General features: G+C 34.2%; 1 protein-coding gene across 3 annotated transcripts in view; it reads right to left on the bottom strand.

Moving 5' to 3' along the window:
• Npepps (aminopeptidase puromycin sensitive) overlaps nucleotides 1-20,265 on the bottom strand; it is an 84,655-nt gene that overhangs the window by 23,073 nt on the left and 41,317 nt on the right. For all 3 annotated transcript variants that reach the window (XM_074045919.1, XM_074045918.1, XM_020159200.2), the window contains 11 exons: nucleotides 20,129-20,206; nucleotides 11,130-11,251; nucleotides 9,375-9,482; nucleotides 7,690-7,890; nucleotides 7,032-7,128; nucleotides 6,884-6,917; nucleotides 6,026-6,140; nucleotides 3,667-3,831; nucleotides 2,793-2,897; nucleotides 2,343-2,403; nucleotides 953-1,062 (listed from right to left, as the gene is read on the bottom strand). In XM_074045919.1, the coding sequence (XP_073902020.1) occupies nucleotides 953-1,062; nucleotides 2,343-2,403; nucleotides 2,793-2,897; nucleotides 3,667-3,831; nucleotides 6,026-6,140; nucleotides 6,884-6,917; nucleotides 7,032-7,128; nucleotides 7,690-7,890; nucleotides 9,375-9,482; nucleotides 11,130-11,251; nucleotides 20,129-20,206 (1,196 nt within the window). The remainder of the gene's footprint in view (nucleotides 1-952; nucleotides 1,063-2,342; nucleotides 2,404-2,792; nucleotides 2,898-3,666; nucleotides 3,832-6,025; nucleotides 6,141-6,883; nucleotides 6,918-7,031; nucleotides 7,129-7,689; nucleotides 7,891-9,374; nucleotides 9,483-11,129; nucleotides 11,252-20,128; nucleotides 20,207-20,265) is intronic.

The raw sequence follows: 20,265 nt of genomic DNA, 5'->3' as shown, positions 1-20,265 counted from the left end.
GGTGTACTTTGAGAGGACAGAACTGATTTAAACGTCACCTAGAATATTTAAAATACAGAAAAGCAAATTTACTAACTTAAACTTACATTGCCAAGTAGGAAAAATCCTTATAAAGTATAGTAGGCTTTATGGACAATGCAGGACCACAAGAAAAAGTACACATAAAAAAGAGTTATGAATCCTCCTCCTTAAAAATGAACAGCAATTAATTCCCCATGCAAAGACATGTAAGAGAATAATTTGTTAATTTCACAAGTGAACTGAGTCAATGGTAGACATGAAAGGTTCATGTCCTACTGAAAAATAACTTGTTCTAAAGCACTCCTATTTGGATCTAGGTTCAAATAAATTCACTGACTGCAATTCCAATCACAATCATACTGCCAATAGATAAATATATAAACCAATTTTATAGAATGATTTTATAAACAGGTATTCAATTTTAGCAAATGCTTCTTCTGCATCTAATCAGGTGACTATGTTTTTTCTACTTTATCTTATTAATGTAATGAGATTTAAAAAGTGTTAACCAACATCACATTTCTAGAATAAACCTCATTTGGTGATTTTAGAATTATACCAACAAATTTAGCATCTCCCCGAGAAAAGTACAAGTAGATAATATTTTGTTTTCTACTGTGTGCATGTATAATTTAATGGTGGGGGGGCAAAGTCACTGAGAAAAGGGGAAACACAAATCTGGTTTAAATGTCTCTAGAATACTTAAAAAATACAGAAAAGCAAAGTTGGCAACACTGAATTGAATTTCATTTAATAAGTCAGACAAATGTAAGAACTTTTCTTTCTTTTTTTTTTTTTTTAGAGACAGAGTCTTGCTATGTAGCTTAGGCTGGCCTTGAATTCTCAATCCTCCTGCCTCAGTCTCCCAAGTGCTGGAATTAGAGATGTGAATGACTATGTCCAGCTTTAGAAGGACTTTTTACAATTTTACCTGTTCATCTTCCACATAAATGAGAGGGAATCCCATTTGTTTGGTCCAGGTATTCATCACTGCTGCTATAGGTTTACCACTAGCATTTTCCAAACTTTCCCAAAGATCCTCTAGAAGGAAAATGTAAACACTGTTAACCTAAAATGTCTTTTTCTATGTTTGTTTTCCTAAAACACATCAGAAATTTTATTTAACTGTTAACACTGCATGGCTGGCCAATTCTTTGGTTCTTTGAAATTCAGGAAACAGTGAGTCAGACACCCCTTTCCCCTTGCTGCACCTAAGTAAATTCTATTATAAAAACTGGTCTTTTATTCTAACATGCACTTAATCATTCTACTTATACACATTAGTGTAAAAGAAAATTACTGGGGGGGGGAGGGCAGGAGGAGTGGGGAGGTGGTCCAAACAATGTATATGCATGTAAGTAAACATAAATGTAAAAATGAGAAAATTACAAATTGTAATTGACAAAAGACAAACAGATGAGTTCAAACTAGAAGAAACAGACATAGAAACATATTTAAGTGCATTACTTAAAACATTCAAAAACAAACATAAAGCCATTACATACATTCAGTTAACCAAAGTTAACACATATTTAATGCAGATGAAACTGAAATAAAACTCATATGGTCAAATGTAACTGTTGGTACAGAAAGCAAAACAGCAAGACTGTGTGTATCTACCATAATGGTGGCATGTATGGAGGAAAAGCATACGTAGAAAAATCCCAAGAAAATAAAACCTTCACAAGAGGTAACTTTTGGATTACATTTTGAAGATGCGTTGGTCATCAGACACATAGGGAAAAAGGGGCATTTCAAGCAGACAGAATAAATGGCCTGTATGAGAACAGGCAAGTGTAAGACAGAAAATAGAAACAAGAGCAATTTATTCAATAAAATGCAGACCAGGGGGCATATAGGAGAGGAAGCTAAAAAATAGGCAGAAGCTGAACTGTTTAAGACAGTATGGCGTAGAAAGAGGTATGTACTTCAGCATTAAGGCAGTAGTGAACAGGGTGATACAATTAGATATTCACTCTAGCCTTAATTTAAGAGAAGTTGAAAGGAGTGGGATAGGGCAAGGAGTAGGAGTTAGTAAAGAACTACAAAACTGTAGTGGAAAGATCATAAAAGTATAGATTAGGAGAAGGGCCATGAGGACAAAGAGAGGGCACTGGAACCTCTGCAAGAAGATAAAGACCATGAAAGTACAACTTTCATAAATAACAAGGACAAACAATAAACATTAAATAGGCTTTGCTATTCAAAGTGTAACCCATGACCTAGTAACACTAGATTTACCCAGGAGCTTGTTACAAATGTCCCACCCTACAGAATGACTACACTTTATCTTGTTTCTATCTCAACCTATTAAAAATTACCTGTGGCAGCATTTTTTTGTTGGAACTTGGTTAAATACATGTTCATTCCTCTCTTAAAGTCCTGAGAAAATATAAATTTTAAATCCAGGAGAGTCAGATCTCAGAATTTATACTATATGTGCATATTAGTAGTCAAAAGTAAATGAACTCAAATACTCAAGTGTCAGATATACTGAAAAGCATATATACTTTTGATGTCTTACTGTCTTTAAAGAATGTATACTCTTCACCTTCTATTTTTGCTTGTAAATTTTATCCCAGCCTCCCACTCCTACCCCCAATCATACTTGCACATCATTCTTCTAGAAGACAATAGTTAATATAAAAAGAAACGTAGATTAAGCTAAAAATTAACCTAGAAATTTAATTTTTAAAAATCAGACATTTCGTCCATGCAAAACTATGACTTCACCACAAAAAAATGAATTTAAAAAAAAATTGCTCTTTTACCTTATCCCCAATGTAGTCATGTAGCATTCGGATAACAGATGCACCTTTGCTATATGATATAGCATCAAAAATCTCATCAACCTCAGATGGATGGCCCACACTGACCTGGCAGACAGTGTGATTCAGGGTTATGACAGGAAGCAGACAGCCTGTAATACTGAATTACATGAAAAGCCTTCTAGGAAAACCCTTCTAACTTGTAAGATATTTTTCTGCCTTTAACTCACTCATAAAGTGTATGGCTAATAAAACAGAATATACATTTGTCATCTCTTATAGCCACATTCTACTCTTGACTCTCCTCTGCTGAGAGGTAAGTCACTATGACTCTATTTATTCCTGCAGGTATGGGAGTAGAAGAAGGAATGTAGAGATGAAAAACCATTTGATTTCCTGTACTAACTGTAATGTTTTACAATTAACTAGGACCTTGGTTAAATACAAAGTAGGATTATAACTCTAGTTCTTTGAATGAAAAATTTATACATATAAACTAGTTGAAATAAGGATAGGCTAAGTCAAGAGAATTAAAACACGCACAAAAACAGATACTAACAATAAAATATACCCAGCATTTTCCTTAAGACAAACAATGGAGCCATATATTTGTCTCTTACTATTCAATAAAAATGTACACAGAACTTGCCTCTACGAAGACCAAATTTTTTATAATGCCAATCTGTGCTGACCTTAAATAGAAACATAAATTCCAACTTAGTCTTGTCAGATTTTCAAGGCTGGACAATGAACTAAAAAACAAGTAAATGAAATCCACCTATGCAGTTTTCTCTTCATCTAAGCATCTCCATAACAAATCACTTATTTTACTGGAAAGGAGAGCAGCCATAGGCAACAGGTGTAAAGCATAGCTCACTTCAATAGGATGGCTGTTATCTAAGGCATCCAGTTCCTGGGCACGGGTATAATCTGCAGAAACAAACTGAGTCCAGATATCATACTCTGGAAAGCAATGATCTACACACAGATACTCAATCCAGGATGCGAAGCCTTCATTCAACCAGAGATGAGTCCACCATTCCTAAAAGCAAAAGATGAGAGAAACAAGTGAGGAAAACACAATGATTGTCATTCCACTAATTTGAAAAACATGTCTGTTCTAGTACATTCCAAAACTTACAACTTAATGAACTAAAATCCAAATGAAAACATTTAGTAAATAACTCTCATTTGTAGAAAAAAAGAGAGAAGCAAAAAAGAGATGTCAAGAAAGGCCAGCTAGTGATACTATGCTTGATGGACATTTTTAAAGCATTGTAGTAACTTCTCACTACCAAAGGTAGAAAAGGGCAGAGGGAGAGCCCATATGGAAAAGAAAAAGAGAGCAGATAAATATAGGCAAGAGCATCGGTGAAAAATTTCACTATATAAAATTTAGTTTAGTAGCCAGGTATGGCAGTGCACACCTGTAATTCCCACCTACTCTAGAGGTAGGAGGAGGATGATCACAAGTTTAATGCCAGCCTAAGCAAAGCTCTCAAAAGCAAAATGAGGCTGGGAGCCAGTGGCTCACATCTATAATCCTAGCCACTTGGGAGGTTAAGATTGTGGCATCCTGGTTCAAGACGAGCCCAGGCACACTTGAGATCCCATTTCCAAAAGAACCACAGCAAAATGGAATGGAAGTTTGGCTCAAGCAATGCTTTGTAAGCACAAAGCCCTGAATTCAAACCCCAGCCCTAACAAAAGAAAAAAGAAAAGAAAAAGGGGAAAAAAAAACGTTGAAGGCATAGCTCAAAGTGGTATAATATGTTTGCCTATAAAGCATAAGACCTGGGGTCTAATCACCAGTACTGCAAAACAAAACTAAACAAAGAAATTATTACAGCCAAACAAGGAAAACTGGAAACTATTTCCACAATGACTAGGAAAAGCCATTGACTGATGAAATGAACTTTCTAGATAAATACAAAAATACACTGCTTCTACAAGGATTATGTGAAATTATCAGAAGTGTTATGGCAAGAAATAGTTCAATGATGAATATGTAATTATTTATGGAATATGAAATTCTCATTTGTTAGTAAGAATGTGTAGTGATTGGAATGGACAAAGAATAAAATGGGTGACAGAAACTTTAAAAATTTTTAAAAATCAACTTTTAAGAATGATATCTCAAGGCCATGCATGGGTGGCTTATGCCTATAATCCTAGCTACTCAGGAGGATCACAGTTTGAAGCCAGCCTGGGAAAATAGTTTGCGAGATCCTATCTCAAAAAACCTATCACAACAGGCCTGGTGGAGTGGTTCAAGGTGAAGGCCCAGTACCACAAAAAAAAAAAAAAAAAAAAAGAGTATCTTAATCTAATTTTCATTAACACCGATTAAATCTCTGAGTAAAGGAAAGTAATGTATGAATCCAAGACAAGATCAAAGGACTTTTTGTAGAAAAATAAAAGAACATTTTGAAACTCCTAAAAGGGCAGATTTTTTAAATAGTAAGTGGTAAGTGGCTATTCATCTAAGTGCTTTGTGATATTTAACTAGTAGACTCCATTGAGATAAGCTGGTTCAAAGTTATCCAACCTATCTCTAAGCCCTTGGACTTTTTTAGTCTATGAAACAACTGGTATCTAATAACTAGAATAGTTATATAATCTGGTAAAAAGTAGTTTGAAAACAATATGCACACATTTCTTCTACTAAACTGTATTTCTGGTACTTTCAAAATAAAGTCATGAAATTTTCTTAAAGTTCAGCAAAAAGATTATTTGGTAGGAAGAAGCAAATATTTGAAGAAAAGACAACTTCTGCACATATTTGAATATGACACTAACATATAATTCCAATGAAATTATATTTCAAAAGAAAATTCTTTTCACCTGAAAGAACCAAAGAAAAATGAAAGCATTTACTTTCAATTGACTTTCTTTAGAAACTCTTTCAAAGATGTCATAATTGCCAAATATCTTACTTATTTCTAAAACATATGGACTTAACCAACATCTGAGCCAGATTCAGCTCTTTGGCAGCCTAAAATGCTGTAAGGGAATATGGCGAACTCAGGGCCTTGCATATATTAGGCAACTGCTCCACCACTGAGCTACATCCCCAACCCTGATATTTTTCAAAGTTGGACATCCAAAATAAAATTTTCCTGTCAATCAGTTATTTTTGGCACAATATTATAGCCAAACCTGAAATACTATGAGGCCAAATTAATGTGCAGGAGGATGAAAATAAATATGTTTAAGCACTTAAAAATATTAAATACCATAGTAACAAGATTTCCAAACCATTGATGGGCGAGTTCATGTCCCACAACCAGAGCAACCCACTGGCGTGATGAAGAACAGGAGTTTTTTGGGTCAATAAGCAATGCAGTCTCCCTGTGTTTTAAAAAAAAAAAAAAAAAAAAATTAATGCAAGTGCTGCAATAAAAGAAGGCATACACAAGTGGGAAAGATTCAGGCAGTAAGTAATAGGTTAGGTTAAGCTTCAAAAACATCAATATTTTTCAGCATATATAGGACAGAAAAAGTTTTAGGGCATCTAAAGACTACCATAATAGAATCCATTAAACAGAAAATCAAAGATGTAATACAAGCTTATTAGTTTGTTGTCTGAAATTTTGTAAAATATTTGTCTAAGTGATTAGGAATGATTATGCTAGACAGGGAAGAGAGTTTTTCCATTAAATTAGGGGAATAGCCGGGCAAAAAACTGTTTACAGACTGTGCTTTAAAAATTATACAACCCAAACGTTTGTGTTGTGGTGACAGACATAAAAATTTGGCTAAAAGATACAAAATAATGGAACGTTCTTCAAGTTAGATAAATAACTGAAACTACTGGGAGGAAGGAAAGGCACCAAAATGAGAAACTCAGCCAAGGGCATATCTAAACTGCTACTAATGCCAGATGCTCACTTTTAAAATTTTACACCCTCAGATAGTAGCACCATAGGGGGAAGTCCATCTGCATTCTTGAAAATGTGCATGGTACTGGTGGGGGAGGCAGAAAAATTTATACCATACTATAAAACAGAAGCTACTCAACTGTGATTAGGAGTGAAGACTTTATGAAGTCAGTGATTGGAAAGATAAGGCAGGGTGATGTGTCAGTAACATACCTATAAGTAACAAGGCCCCAGTTCTCCATGGCACCTTCATAAAATAAATATAAACATTTATTGATACATATGCATAATTTTTTCCTCAAAAATCACAAAATTTAAATAATGTTATTACAATTCAGCAGTAAAATGAAATTTACTTTACCAGCTGCAAAGTCAGCAATAGCAATGAGATCAATTTTAGGTAGAGGATAAGGAACATTGAAGTAGTCTTTATAAAAAGGCAAGGTTTTAGCAGCAACCTATAAAAGTACAAACAAGAACCACCTGATAAATATTTTTTAATAATTCATATAAAAATTCACAAAGGAAACCTGCTGCAAGCCAAACTATCTGAAATTACTAGAAACCAATCCCAGAGAACCTTACCTCCCTCAAAGACTGACTTAGCCCCAAGCTTTGTATACATTGGCCAAACTAACCATTTAGAACGTGGTATGAAAAAATGTAACTATATATTCTCCACTCATTCCCTAGAAAAATAAATTCTACTTTTATATTCTCTCCTTTTTTTAATCGAGGGCTGGCATTTGAACCCACAGTCTCATGTATGGTAAGCATGCGCTACACCTCTGAGCTATACTCCCAGCCATACTTCTATATCCTCTAATCATTATCCTATAAAATGTTAATGCAACATCAAGGTTGGCATATCCAAAATTCTATTAAAAATAAAGTAGGGAAAGTAGCATAAAAACTTTCAGATTAAATTATAAATAACTGTACTAATAATTGACCAGAAATGTAAATTCCCCAACCTGGAGTTATGGACTGTTGGAATAATCCTCTTCAAGTACATTTACCTCTAACGCAAATTTTCCTTGCTCTGCTTTGCCAACAGGGGTGTAAACACGGACACACACACCATCTTTTGACCTTGTTTCTACAAAGTCATATTCACCCACAACAAATGCCACCAGATATGTAGACATAACAGGTGTGCGGGCAAACTTCACTTCCACTAAATTTTCATCATCAGGGTATGGTTTCCGATCAATTACATTCTTAAGAAAAAAAAGGAAAAGTTAAACAGAATTTCATTAATATCTTGAAGCAAACACTATCAAAAAACTGTAGTCTTGAATGCTTTTCCTTGCCCCTTTCCAGAATGGTTTACTTCTTTATCTGTGATCACCCAGTATTTTTATGCTGTGAAGAGCCTCCCTCTTCAGGAGGATAAAGTACTCATACTAATAAGGTAGGGGCTAACATGTTGAAACTACCAAGGACTCCTGAGAGAAAAAGAGGAATTGACTTTTCTTGAATAAATATTATAGGCCAAACATTGGGATATATTAAAATAAGACCTCAATACTTTTCAAAGGAAATAAGGATTGGAGAAAACAATTATTAATAAAAATAAACTGCAGAATCTCTCATTTTAAAGACTGTATCTTATTTTCTCTGTATCAAGCTTGACTATAAGCAAATTTGTGAAGAAATTTCCACTTTATCTTTGAATCCTTAACTTCTTTTTGGTCTTCTCCCTTTTTTCTATTCAGGCTCTCAGTTCTTCAAACTCTGTTCTTTCTTTCCAGAAAGATTTATTTAAGAACAAACCTGATAAATTCATTCACACTAAAATGTAAATGAGTATTTCGGTTTAATGTATTTAGCCTCTGATCTAGAAATATTTGAGAAGAGAGTGACATTCTACCTATGTAATTCTCTCCACCAATAAGTAGGCAAAACCTAGTTATTTTCGGGAACAGTAAGCTTTTCCAAATTCCCCAGAATCAGAATACAGGCTACAGGCTACTACACATCTTAAACAAGGCAGTCCTATACAATATACTTTAAGTAATGAATGCTTACTTATTTATGAATGAGGTCAATGACAACAATGCAGAGAACATATTTAAATAATACAGTCAGTCAAAAACCTAACTACATTTCATTATACAACTGTATCTTCTAGTATTTAATAAGAAAGTAAAGATCCTTTTCTTTCAGGTAAAATCTATTACACTTGTCACTCATTTATATCCCTAAATTAAAAGAAGTAGTTAATTTGTTATTGCATTAAAAGGAACTTTTTTCTTTTTTTGGCAGTATTGGGGTTGGAACTCAGGGCCTCACACTTGCTAGGCAGGTGCTCTACCATTTGAGCTACTCCAAGAGCTCTGTATGTGTGTGTGTATGTGTGTGTGTGTGTGTGCGCGTGCTGCGTATTATAAGTTCTCTCAAACTATTTGCCCAGGCTGGTTTCAAATTGCAACCTGATCTCTGCCTCCTGAGTATCTAGGATTATAGGAATCACCTATTACAGCCCAGCAATAAGGAATTTCTTATTCTAGGGGGAAATCCCTCCAAAAATATAAGGCAATTCAGAAAAACAGGGCTTACTGGAAATAAACAAACCAATAGTGATGTTTCTAGTATGTACTAAACACTGTGCTAGGTGGTTTCATGTTATCCCATCTAATCAGTAAACTAAATATATCAAGCCTATTAAAACTATTAGAGAGACTTACAATCACATACATACCATGTTTGATAAAGCTACTCTGTCTTTAGGAACAACCAATGAGATATCAAAAGTTGCTTTGATGGCAGGCTCATCCCAGCAAGGAAAAGCCCTCCGAGCATCAGTAGCCTTAAGAAAAGAATACAAAAAATAAACACCACTAAATTGACTTAAGAGGCTGTTTTATGAAGCAACTGCCATTCATCATTCATTTATTTATCAGTTCATTTGTTTGATCAAATATTTACTTTCTATTCAGTGCCGGGCTAAACAAATTATGCACTGCTACAAAGAAAATACAATGCTTGCTATCACTATTATACTAGCAATTATCCAGGAGCTATAGGTTCTGTAGGCTATCAATTATTTTTAAAAACGACTTTAGTAAACAGAACAAAATCACAAAATGGAACCAATGATAAGATTCTGAATCATGAAAAAAAATAAGAAAATATGAGGAAGAGGATATATGTGTCTTCTTCATTTTTCCTTCTCCAAAGGAAAAATGTTAGGTGGCTGATTGCATTCTCAAAGAAGTTAAGTAAATCATGAATTCTATCAAGGGATTAATAAGACATTAGAAAAGAATGTAGAATGTAAGGAAAGAGATTACAGCACAGAAAAACTTAAATTAGAAGCAGTGCCAGTTGAAAAATGAATTTAAACTAGAGTGAATTAAATGAGTGACAGGGATAAAAAGATTTTAAAGTTTCAAAATATGCAAAAAGCAGAGTGATGAAAACAAAGATACATTTGAGAAATAGACACTAGAGATTAAATCTTTTACAACTGATGTTCCTGAAGAGATCAGAACAGATCCCACAATGAAGATTAACAGAGGGAAACTGTGCTACACTGAAGGTAGAGCTGAATCTGAAAATCAATAGAATTTACTAAAATTAATGAGAAGTTAACACCTGGCGAAATTTTTTAATTTTCAGGATAAAGAAATAATTTGGCAAGGAAGCACGAGGAAAACAAAGCAAAACAAAGTAACATGTTAATTACAAAGGCAGAAAATCTGTGGCCCCTCTTAAAATGAGATGTGAAAGACTTTGGAACAGTATTTGTAGACTTTAAAAAGAAAACATTATAAGCCAATTGTACTATTCTCTCTCTTTTTTTGGTGGCACTGGGTTTTGGGTTTTATTTGGGGTGGGCGGGGGGAACACTAGAGTTTGAAATCAGGGCCTCATGCTTGCCAGGCAGGCACTCTTGCTACCTGATTCACTCCACCAACCCTGTTTTTGTGATGGGTTTTTTCAGGATTGAGTCTAGCAAACTATTTTGCCCAGGGCTCATTTCGAACCCTGAGCCTCCTGATCAGCTAGGATTACAAGTATGAGCCATCAGCACCAGCTGATACTGGATTTGAACTCTGGGCCTCATGCTTGCTAGGCAGATGCTCTACCACTTTGGCCACTCCACCAGCCCTATAGCTGAATAAATTGGGCTTATTATTATTGAAGGGAGGGAAGGAGGGTAAAAAACAAAAGGTGCACAGTATAAAAGCAATTGAGGTACTGAAATTCTGTTACCTGAATGTGTGTGTACACACATACAACTGTATATAATCATTCTCAAACCCACATCTTTAATTCCCTTCTTTCTATAGGTAGAGACAAGGGCTGAATATAAAATAAAAAATTTTAAATCACTGAGTATAATTATGACCAAAGGCATACAGCCTCAAGTAATCGCCCCAAATAATAGAATAAAGCTTTCTCAGATGCTTAATTTAAGAATTATAATATGTTAAAGAATAACAACACATACCTCAAATTGTGTTACAGCAGCATAGCGTACCTCTCCAGAAGGGGTAGTATATTTACTTCTATAGAAACCTTTCATTTTGTCATTCAGCTCTCCAACAAAATCTATCTTTAAGGTTCCTGTACCTGTGATTGAAGATAAATAAAAACCACTTTTATAGAGATGTTAAATACAGTTATAAAAAAAATGTCCTCAAGATACTATACTCAGTTGGCTATTTACAATGCTCAAATCATTCTTTCCATTCTCAAATACTCCTGGCAATGAAGAGAAAATTCTCTTGACTGAAGTAAATGGCAAACTAATCCTAAAATAACTCCTCAATCCATGTTTAGGGTGACTGCTTAAAAAGTAATTATATTAACCTAGTCTCAAATTACCAATACATGAAGATAAGAACAGGAAAAGAAGTATTTATTATTAAATGTCTGACACATGCTGTTGTGCAAGGGCTTTTAAAACATTTATGACTATAAAGTTGGAAGTAGATATCATCCCCATTTTTTCAAATGAGGAAACTTAGACTGAAAAGTTAAATAACTTGCCGAAGGTGATAGAATTAGTAAGCAGCAAGGGTGGGGACAAAATGTTTTAACCCTTCAAGTTCAGGTGGAGTTGCTCAAAAAAGAAAAAAAAAGTTTTTACCCAAAATTCATGCTATCTAACCATGTGAACTAGTCTTTTTAGACAACTTCATGCACAGGAAAAGAAATAAAGCCAAATGCTCTATGATGAAAGACGAACACTATCTACTTAAGTGAAATGGAACACTCATTGAATACTCTTGTAAGGAGCTATAGGAAAAACCAGTGACTTAATCAGCAAAAGGGCAGTAAAAAACTTAAAGTTAACATTAAAAAAACCTCAAATTGCCCCAGTCATTTGAACATTGACATTAAATATATTTAATCAATAAATTATTAAATGCAACCTAAATATGTACTCTATTGTTTTATAAGAGCAAAACCAATTAAGACAAAATGTTTTTATAAGTATATGTACTTTTTTTAATAATAGAAAAAAATTACCTAGTAGTCATCTGCTAAATTCAGATGCATGGAAAAAACAATACTGACATTCTACGTTTTATAAATAAAATCACAAAAAAAAATCCTCAGAAAAATGTTGATTTTGGAACTGATCCTCTTAAAGTGCCTATTTATAACAAGGCTAGGGCACAGAAGTCTAACAAAAAGATTTGGTATGAATAAGATAATTAGTCAATCAGGCCAAACATATATCCCAATACTTCAAATTGTCACTTTGGAATGCTTATAGAACAATGACATTTGACATTTGTCAAAATGTTCCTGACATTTTCTCTTGGATGATCTTAAAGCCAAACCGTCATTTTCTAAAACTAAATTTGCTTATTGGAAAGGTTCAAAATCATGAGGTATACAAGTCTACAAAATAGATGAATGGCAAACTACCAACTCCTTCTACACAAAAACAAAGTGTGCCTGTGAAGTAATTAAGCTTATTCTCTTATGTGTCTCCAACTGGTTCTGAAAGTAAGTTAAGCAAAAATTTCAGACCTTTTCAGCAAAGTCATCACTAAAGAAAGTGTCACATTCTTAAAGTAATCATGCTAGAAAACAATAACTCAACTGAGACTCAACTGAATAGACATCTGTGGTGATTATTTAAAAAAAAAATCAGACATTTGTGCATAGCCAAAGGGGCAATGAATACTTTTGTGTATGTGTGATGCTAGGAATTAACCCAGGGCCTCATAAATGCTAAGCAAGCACTCTACCACTGAGTTATACTCCCAGCCTCAGTCAGTACTTTTTTCTTTAAAGAGAATGGCAGATTACTGGGGCAGTAAATGTGAATACTGCAGAATCTATAAAAATTCTTAATGACTGATACTAAAGAATTAAGCAATAAGTAATAGAAAATTTTAAGGAAACATTTAAAGTTGCTTATTCTCTACTTTCTTTAGGAATTCACTAGATTTTTTTTGAAGAAGCAGATGTATTCACATTAATAAAGTTGGCAAGGAACATCTAATAATTGTAAAAATCCACTACCTTTAGTAGGAATTGCTTCATGGAATTTTATGTTACAATTCTACAGATGGAATTGGCCAGATTGTTTTCACTAAATCAACTATGTTAAGATTTTTTTAAATATACCTCATATTTCATGGTAAATCTACTTTCAACTTTTCCTATTTGGAACAAAAGTGGATTTAAAACTCATAACTAAATAAGAAAGGCTGCTTACACTTTTACTCGGTTTTAAATCTCCAAGGCCATCAAACCATAACAAGATATTGATAGTGACCACTTCCAAAAAGTGGCATACTAAACAAAATACAAAGTATTGGAAAGGATTATTACCTGAAATTCAAACAAAACACAAGTTAAAGTTTTTAAAAATCATTAATAAATTTAATTAGTGTCACATTATACAATATTAATTACGAGGTATTTACTATCAATATAGTAGAATCTTAGGGCAAGTAAGGAGAAAAAGGACCTTTTCACAAATTTCACTTATCAGATTAATAACATGATGAATTGATTGCCAGTCGATCTAATTTTATACCTATTCACCCAAGTAATTTACAGTGTTTTCTCAAATTAGATACCTCATTTCAATCCCCAGTGTACTTATCTTTTGGTTGGTAAAGTTAAACAACTAAAAGGGGGACATCCACCAAAACCCTCAAAAGCCTAACTGTTGTTATAGATTAGATCTTGATATACTTTAAGAAGTTTAAGAAGCCCACAAAATGCTATAAAATTAAAGACAATCTATATTAAAAAGGAATAAGACTCTGCTTTTGTGTTACCATTTCTTCTTACCTTGTTTTTCACTCTTTAAAATGCTAAGAACTACCTGTGTTTTTCCATATAAATGCCACTTACAAAACCCTTAACCACTGATTGTGCAGTTGTTAGACCTTGCAATATCATGTACAGTAACTAACATTCTAGAATGGTGCCAGTTATCAAAGATGTTTTATTTGGCTATATGATAGTTGACATGACTGTTAAGTTGATGAGGAGAAATGCAAAGGTTATTAATGCCAATGTTCAATATTTACTTCTTTATTAGATGAAACACTTCTGCAATCTGTTAAAATCTGAAAAGGTAAAAACTTCAGTTTTGTTTTGTTTTGTTTTTTTTAGATTAAGCTTCCCTCCCCCACCTCCGGCCACACCAGTACACCTTAAGCCTACACCTTGAGCCACTCCACCAGCCCTTTCTAGTGATGGGTTTTTTTGGGAGAGGGTCTTGCGAACTATTTGCCTGGTCTGGCTTCGAACCATGATCCTCCTGATCTCTGCCTTCTGAGTAGGTAAGATTACAGGTGTGAGCCCCCAGCACCCAGCTAGCTTTTATCTTTTTAATTCACACATAATGATTATACATATTTATGGAGTAAGAACTTCATTCTATTTCAGCCATGGCCCCATAAGAACTTCATTCCAAAAACAAAGAATGATTGACTGAATAACTGGCCCAGGAAACTTTGGTAAAATGTAGAGGCCAGTGATTTTCAAGTAGACATTAATATAGGATACTCAATAATTCAATATAGTCACACACGCAGGATTTTGTTAACATTTATATCATTTGTTATATTAGGTAAAAATTGTTGCATAACTAAGAATCTCAAAAAACAATGTTGAATTATAATATATTAATTAATTGTCGTAACTCTCCTTGACTAATTCCTACTGTTATTTGAAATGGCTTCCCCATTTATTTTTAGCATGTCTGCTGTGTCCTTATCAACAATGATGCAGCTTAGCCAGGCACAGTAGCACAGGACTGTAATCTCAGCTACTCAGGAGGATGAGGCAGAAGAATCAAAAGTTCAAATCCAAGCTCAAAAATATAGTGAGACCCTGTCTCAAAATAAAATGTAATAAAGGGGGCCGGAGATATAGTTCAGTGGTAGAGGGCTTGCTTAGCATGAGTGAGGTCCTGTACTATGGGGTGTAGAGGGGGAAAATTACACACACACACACACACACACACACAGACCCATGCATGTGTAAGGGGAAAGTAAGAAAGGTGCAGAATGTGACATATAGCATGATATCTTCTCTGTTCTTAAAAAGTATATATACATACACACACACACACATATATATATATATATATATATATATATATATATATATATATATAAAATGATTACAAAATGGAAAACAAAATTTCACTATACAGTATCTGAGTTTCAAATTATGTACACATATAGTTTTTAAGTATTTAATTAAAAAAATCAAGCCAGGTGCATACTTGCAATCCCAGTTACTAGGTAGCAAAGGCTACCTAGCAAGACCCTATCTCAAAAAATTTTTTAAAAGAGAGCTGCTGAGGGAATGTAGCTCAGTGGTGGAGCACTTGCCTGGCACAGGCAAGACCTTAGGTTCTATACTCAGTACTGTAAAAAATAAATAAAAGTAAGAACATAATGTACTGGCTAGAAATGCAGACTTTTATTTTTTTATGCTATATACTAAGGATCAGTATTTTTTAAAATGAAGTAACTTTTATGATTAGAAAAGGTCTAATTATACATTGCTTAGATATCCTGAATGTTTATTATTTTAAAGTAGTTATTTTGAAGTGTTTTCATCTTTAAATTTTAAACGAAGTAAGATTTTTTGATCTGAACAAAATATGAAATTACATCAACTGGCAGTAGCATATGGGTGCTTTTGGTTTCAGAGGGTTTAGTCCATCATGATAATGGGGTGGTACAATTCACATTAAAATGCCCAGAAAGTAGAGAGAAGGGGTTATTTACTAATTTTTGACACTAGGGACTTGTTATATTGTCCAGGTTGGCCTGAAAGTCCTGAGCTCAAGCAATCATCATGCCTCAGTCTCCCAAGTAGACTTTAGGAATTCACTGAATTTTTTTGAGGAAGCACTCCCCCATCCCCACCAAGTAGCTGGGAGTACAGTGGTGTGCCACCATGCCTACTATTTTCTAATTTTTATAACAAGTCATTTTTGACTAATTATTCAGAGGTATAATTTTTGCAAATATATGAAAAGGAATTTTTTTGTTTCGCTTTTGTTATGGACTTTGAATACTTTCAGTGTGAACACAGGATGTAGTCTGTAATAACATAGATTTGAAACTTTTTAAAATATTTTATTTTAATCAAAGTAAGGGTTCATAGTTTAAAACTCATAGTATGACACTTACCTATAAACTACAGCCCCATCCAATACTACCTTATCTCCCCAAACCATGCGCCCCCAGAAGCAAGTAATTTCAACTATGTGACTTCTAAACACTTGTTTATATATTCAATTTCTTTCCTTTTTGATATTAAACATTATTTTCTCCTTATTATAGAGTGAAGTTTTAGCTAAACTATCCCCCCGACTCACACATATTTCACAAGGAATTAAATTTTCTGATACCTTTCAAATCTGAATACATTTTTATGTACTCTTATGAAATTCAGTTTGGCTAATCACAGAATTCTAGGTTTCAACCTAGATTCAATTAGTATTTTGAATAAATAATGACTCGCTAAAGTCTTGTATATTACTTGTTATTACTGTTCCTGATGCAAATCTAGTGCTGTTATGATTCCTATTTGAAGATAATATGCCAAATTCCCCTTCTTTTGCCCTACCCCAAATATAAATTCTCTATGAGTCTCACTGCCTCCAAAAACCTCTAAAATCTACTCTGATGTGCAACTTTTTACATTTTTTTGAGTTATTCTCTCTCAGTGCTATACTTCTGGAAACTAAAGGTTCCTGCCTCATCAGTTCATTTCCTTTTTATTTTTTTTTTTTTGGGTGGTACTGAGGTTTGAACTCAACACATAGGTAGGCAGGCTCTCTACTGTTTGAGCCATGCCTCCAGCCCCATTTTTTTTTTTTTTTTTTTTTAGTTATTTTTTGGATAGGGTCTCACATTTTCTTGCTTGGAGCCCGCCACAGACCTCGATTCTCCTACCTATGCCTCCTGAGTAGCTGGAATTACAGAAGTATACCATCGTGCCCAGCTTATTTGTAGTCTTGCTAACTTTTTGCCTAGGTTGGCTTGGAACTGTGATCCTCCTAATCTCTGCCTCCTGAGTAACTAGGATGGAAACTTCTGAATTTATGTCTTTAACAAATTCCTGTTCCTATTTTTTTCTGTCCTCTATTTTACTAGATGGATGTCGGTTCTAGATTGGTCCTCAAATCTTCTATTTTTCTGTTTTGCATTTCTTCATTTTCCCTACTGCTTGGAAGACTCCTCAATTTCATTTTCTAAAACTTCTACTTTTTTATATTTATCATATTGTAATTTCCAAAAGTTTTCTTACTCTAATTCTTTCTGTGTGATGGCTTATTGTCTGCCTTTGCTTAACAAATGTAGTTTCTTGCATTAACTTTCTACATATATATATATTAGTTTTGGAATTTTTTATTTTTGTGGTCTTGGGGTTTGAATGCAGGGCTTCACACTCACTAAGCAGGTGCTCTACCGCTTGAGCCACTCTGTCAGTCCTTTTTGGTGCTGGGTGTTTTCAAGATAGGGTCTTGCAAACTATTTGCCAGGGCTGGCTTCAAACCTCGTTCTTCCTGATCTCTGCCTCCTGAGAAGTTCACATTACAGGCATGAGCAACCAGCACCCAGCTTAGAATTTTTTTTAAAAAGAACTTTCTTTTGATTTGTCTTTGTTTCTTTCCGCTTCCAATAATTCTATTATACTTATTGTTTTTCTTGTTTGCTTTTTGTTCTTTCACATTAAAAGCTTTTCTTAAATGTCTAGTCATTGCTACTCCAGTGACTCTGGGTTTGGTCATGCTACTTGTTTTGGGCAACACAATGTGAGAGGACGCCAAGTACACCACACTCGGGAAGAAGCTTTAACTCTATTTTTGTGGTCCACATCTCCCCCTGTCCCTGAACTTCTGCCCTCTGCTATGTGTGAGAATAACATGCTGCAGACAGTGGCTCACTACAGATCCTAGAATGAGAAGACCTGTGAGTTGAGAGGAACCCAGCAAAGCTGATAGTATAACTGCAGATGATCAAGCAAGCCTCGTAATACATGTGTAAGCAAGAAATGTTTGTTGTAAGCCACTGAGGTTTGTAATGTTATCTGAAAGTTAAAATGCATACATACACATTTATATAGACATAAAATATTTCTGGAAAGATTCACCAAACAATGGAAGTAGAAAGAGGGAATCTCAATTTTTCACACTAATATATACATTCTTCAGTGTCTTTTAATACTTGCTCATGGCAAAACACTTGTTTTTATGATAATTACACACAAAAAGGCTTCCAAAAGTACTGAAATAAAACATAAGACTAATCTGATCTAATTTTTTTTTCTAAAAGCACTTTTATATAAAGAAATAGGTTCTCAATATAAAAATTTTGGAAGCCAGAAAACAGGTATAAAAAAGAACAAAAATGACCAATTATATAAACCCTCAGACATAACCCAGACAGTATTCTATTTGTACCATTTTAGAGATATGAATCATCACCATCATCACCTTGAGCATACAATTTTATATTCTACTTTTCAATTTTACAGTATAATGAACAGTTTACAGTATCATTAAGAATGCATAAACCTTCACTGCTAAATATGTTTCGTTGATTGGTATGTCATAATTAGTTTAATTACTCCCTTAGTGTTGGACAAATATATTAATTCTAATGTTTTATCACCACATGTAATGTCTCAATAAGATACTTTGGGTATAAAGTATTTTCTGTGTCATGACTTCTCCTTAGAAACATTCTTACTAGAATTAATAAACTGCTTTTCAAAAAAAAGTACATGGACTAATATTCCTACCAATAATACTGAGGCAACTATATCATGGAAGTATTTGTTAAAAGTTCAGCAGATCATACAAGTTTTTCACCTTTTTTTTTTTTTTGACAGTGTGGGGGTTGTTGAACTCAAGGCCTCACACTTGCTAGGCAGGCACTCTACCACTTGAATCATGCCTCCAGTCCTTTTAGTTTTGGTTAGTTTTGAGATGGGGGTCTCATTTTAATGCCGAGGTGAGCCTGGACCATGATTCTCCTGGTTATGTTTCCCATATAGCTGGGATGACAGATGTGCACTACCATGCCAGCTTTTATTGGTTGAGATGGAGTCTCACGAACTTTTCACCTGGGCTGGCCTCCAACTGCCATCCCCTGCAATCTTCCCAATCTCTGCCTCCCAAGTAGCTAACATCACAGGCTTGAGCCCTGTGACCAGTCATCTTTTGCCTTTTGTTAACTTCAGTTTATATAGCAGGGAAAAACTGGTTTTCACAGCAACTACTGTTTTGATAGCTCTCATTACTAGGAGGCTGAGTATCTTTTCACATGTTTAATAGTCATTTGCATTTTCTTCATTAGGAATTATCTGCTCTTTTTTGTTTTTGTTTTTTGACAGTGCTGGGGTTTGAACTCAGTGCTTCATGCTTGCTAGGCAGGTACTGTACCACTTGAGGCACTCCACCAAGTCAGAATTATCTGTTCTTTTTCATTTACTCATTTATCAAATTCCTAGAGCTTTACCAATTGATTTGAATATAATTTCTTCAATTATATTAAGCTCAGAAAGTTTATTTTCTTTGCATTTTTGTACCTAAAAACAGTAACATAACAACAAACCTTTTCTTCTGTGCCTTCACTAACTAATGCCTACTAATCTCTGGTTGTACATCAAAATCACACGTAAAGCGTTCATCTCAGAGATTTGGATTCAATCAGTAGAAGACAGAGCTAGATATATGTATTTTTAAAAAGCTGAAACTGAAAACAATACATTTTATTCTATAGTAGAATGATCCTTAGTCTTTGATCTGGGTTTTGTTTGTTTGCTTAGGAAGACTTTAGAGTGATAGGAAGTGAAAAACTTTCCATAACCAAGAATTCTTAGAAAGGAAAAAAAAAAGCTGTTTCTCAATGTTTAATCTGCTAACAACAATAAGGGAAGAAACGGTATACCGAAAAATTCATCATTTACATGGAATTTTACAAAAGCCACATCTCTTACCTGTTTGGAGAGTACTAGGAAAAGACAAGGTGACTTTTTCATCTTCATTCTGATAGTTAAATCCTGTGGCGTGTATTTCTGGAAAGGAAAAAGCAATTACTTTACAAATCTAAATGGACCCATAAGACCAAATCTTG

The sequence above is a fragment of the Castor canadensis genome, chromosome 11 (assembly GCF_047511655.1).
Source record: "Castor canadensis chromosome 11, mCasCan1.hap1v2, whole genome shotgun sequence".
NCBI lineage: Eukaryota > Metazoa > Chordata > Mammalia > Rodentia > Castoridae > Castor > Castor canadensis.
Note: the sequence above shows the minus strand (reverse complement) of the source record. Positions and strands in the feature narration are given on the sequence as shown.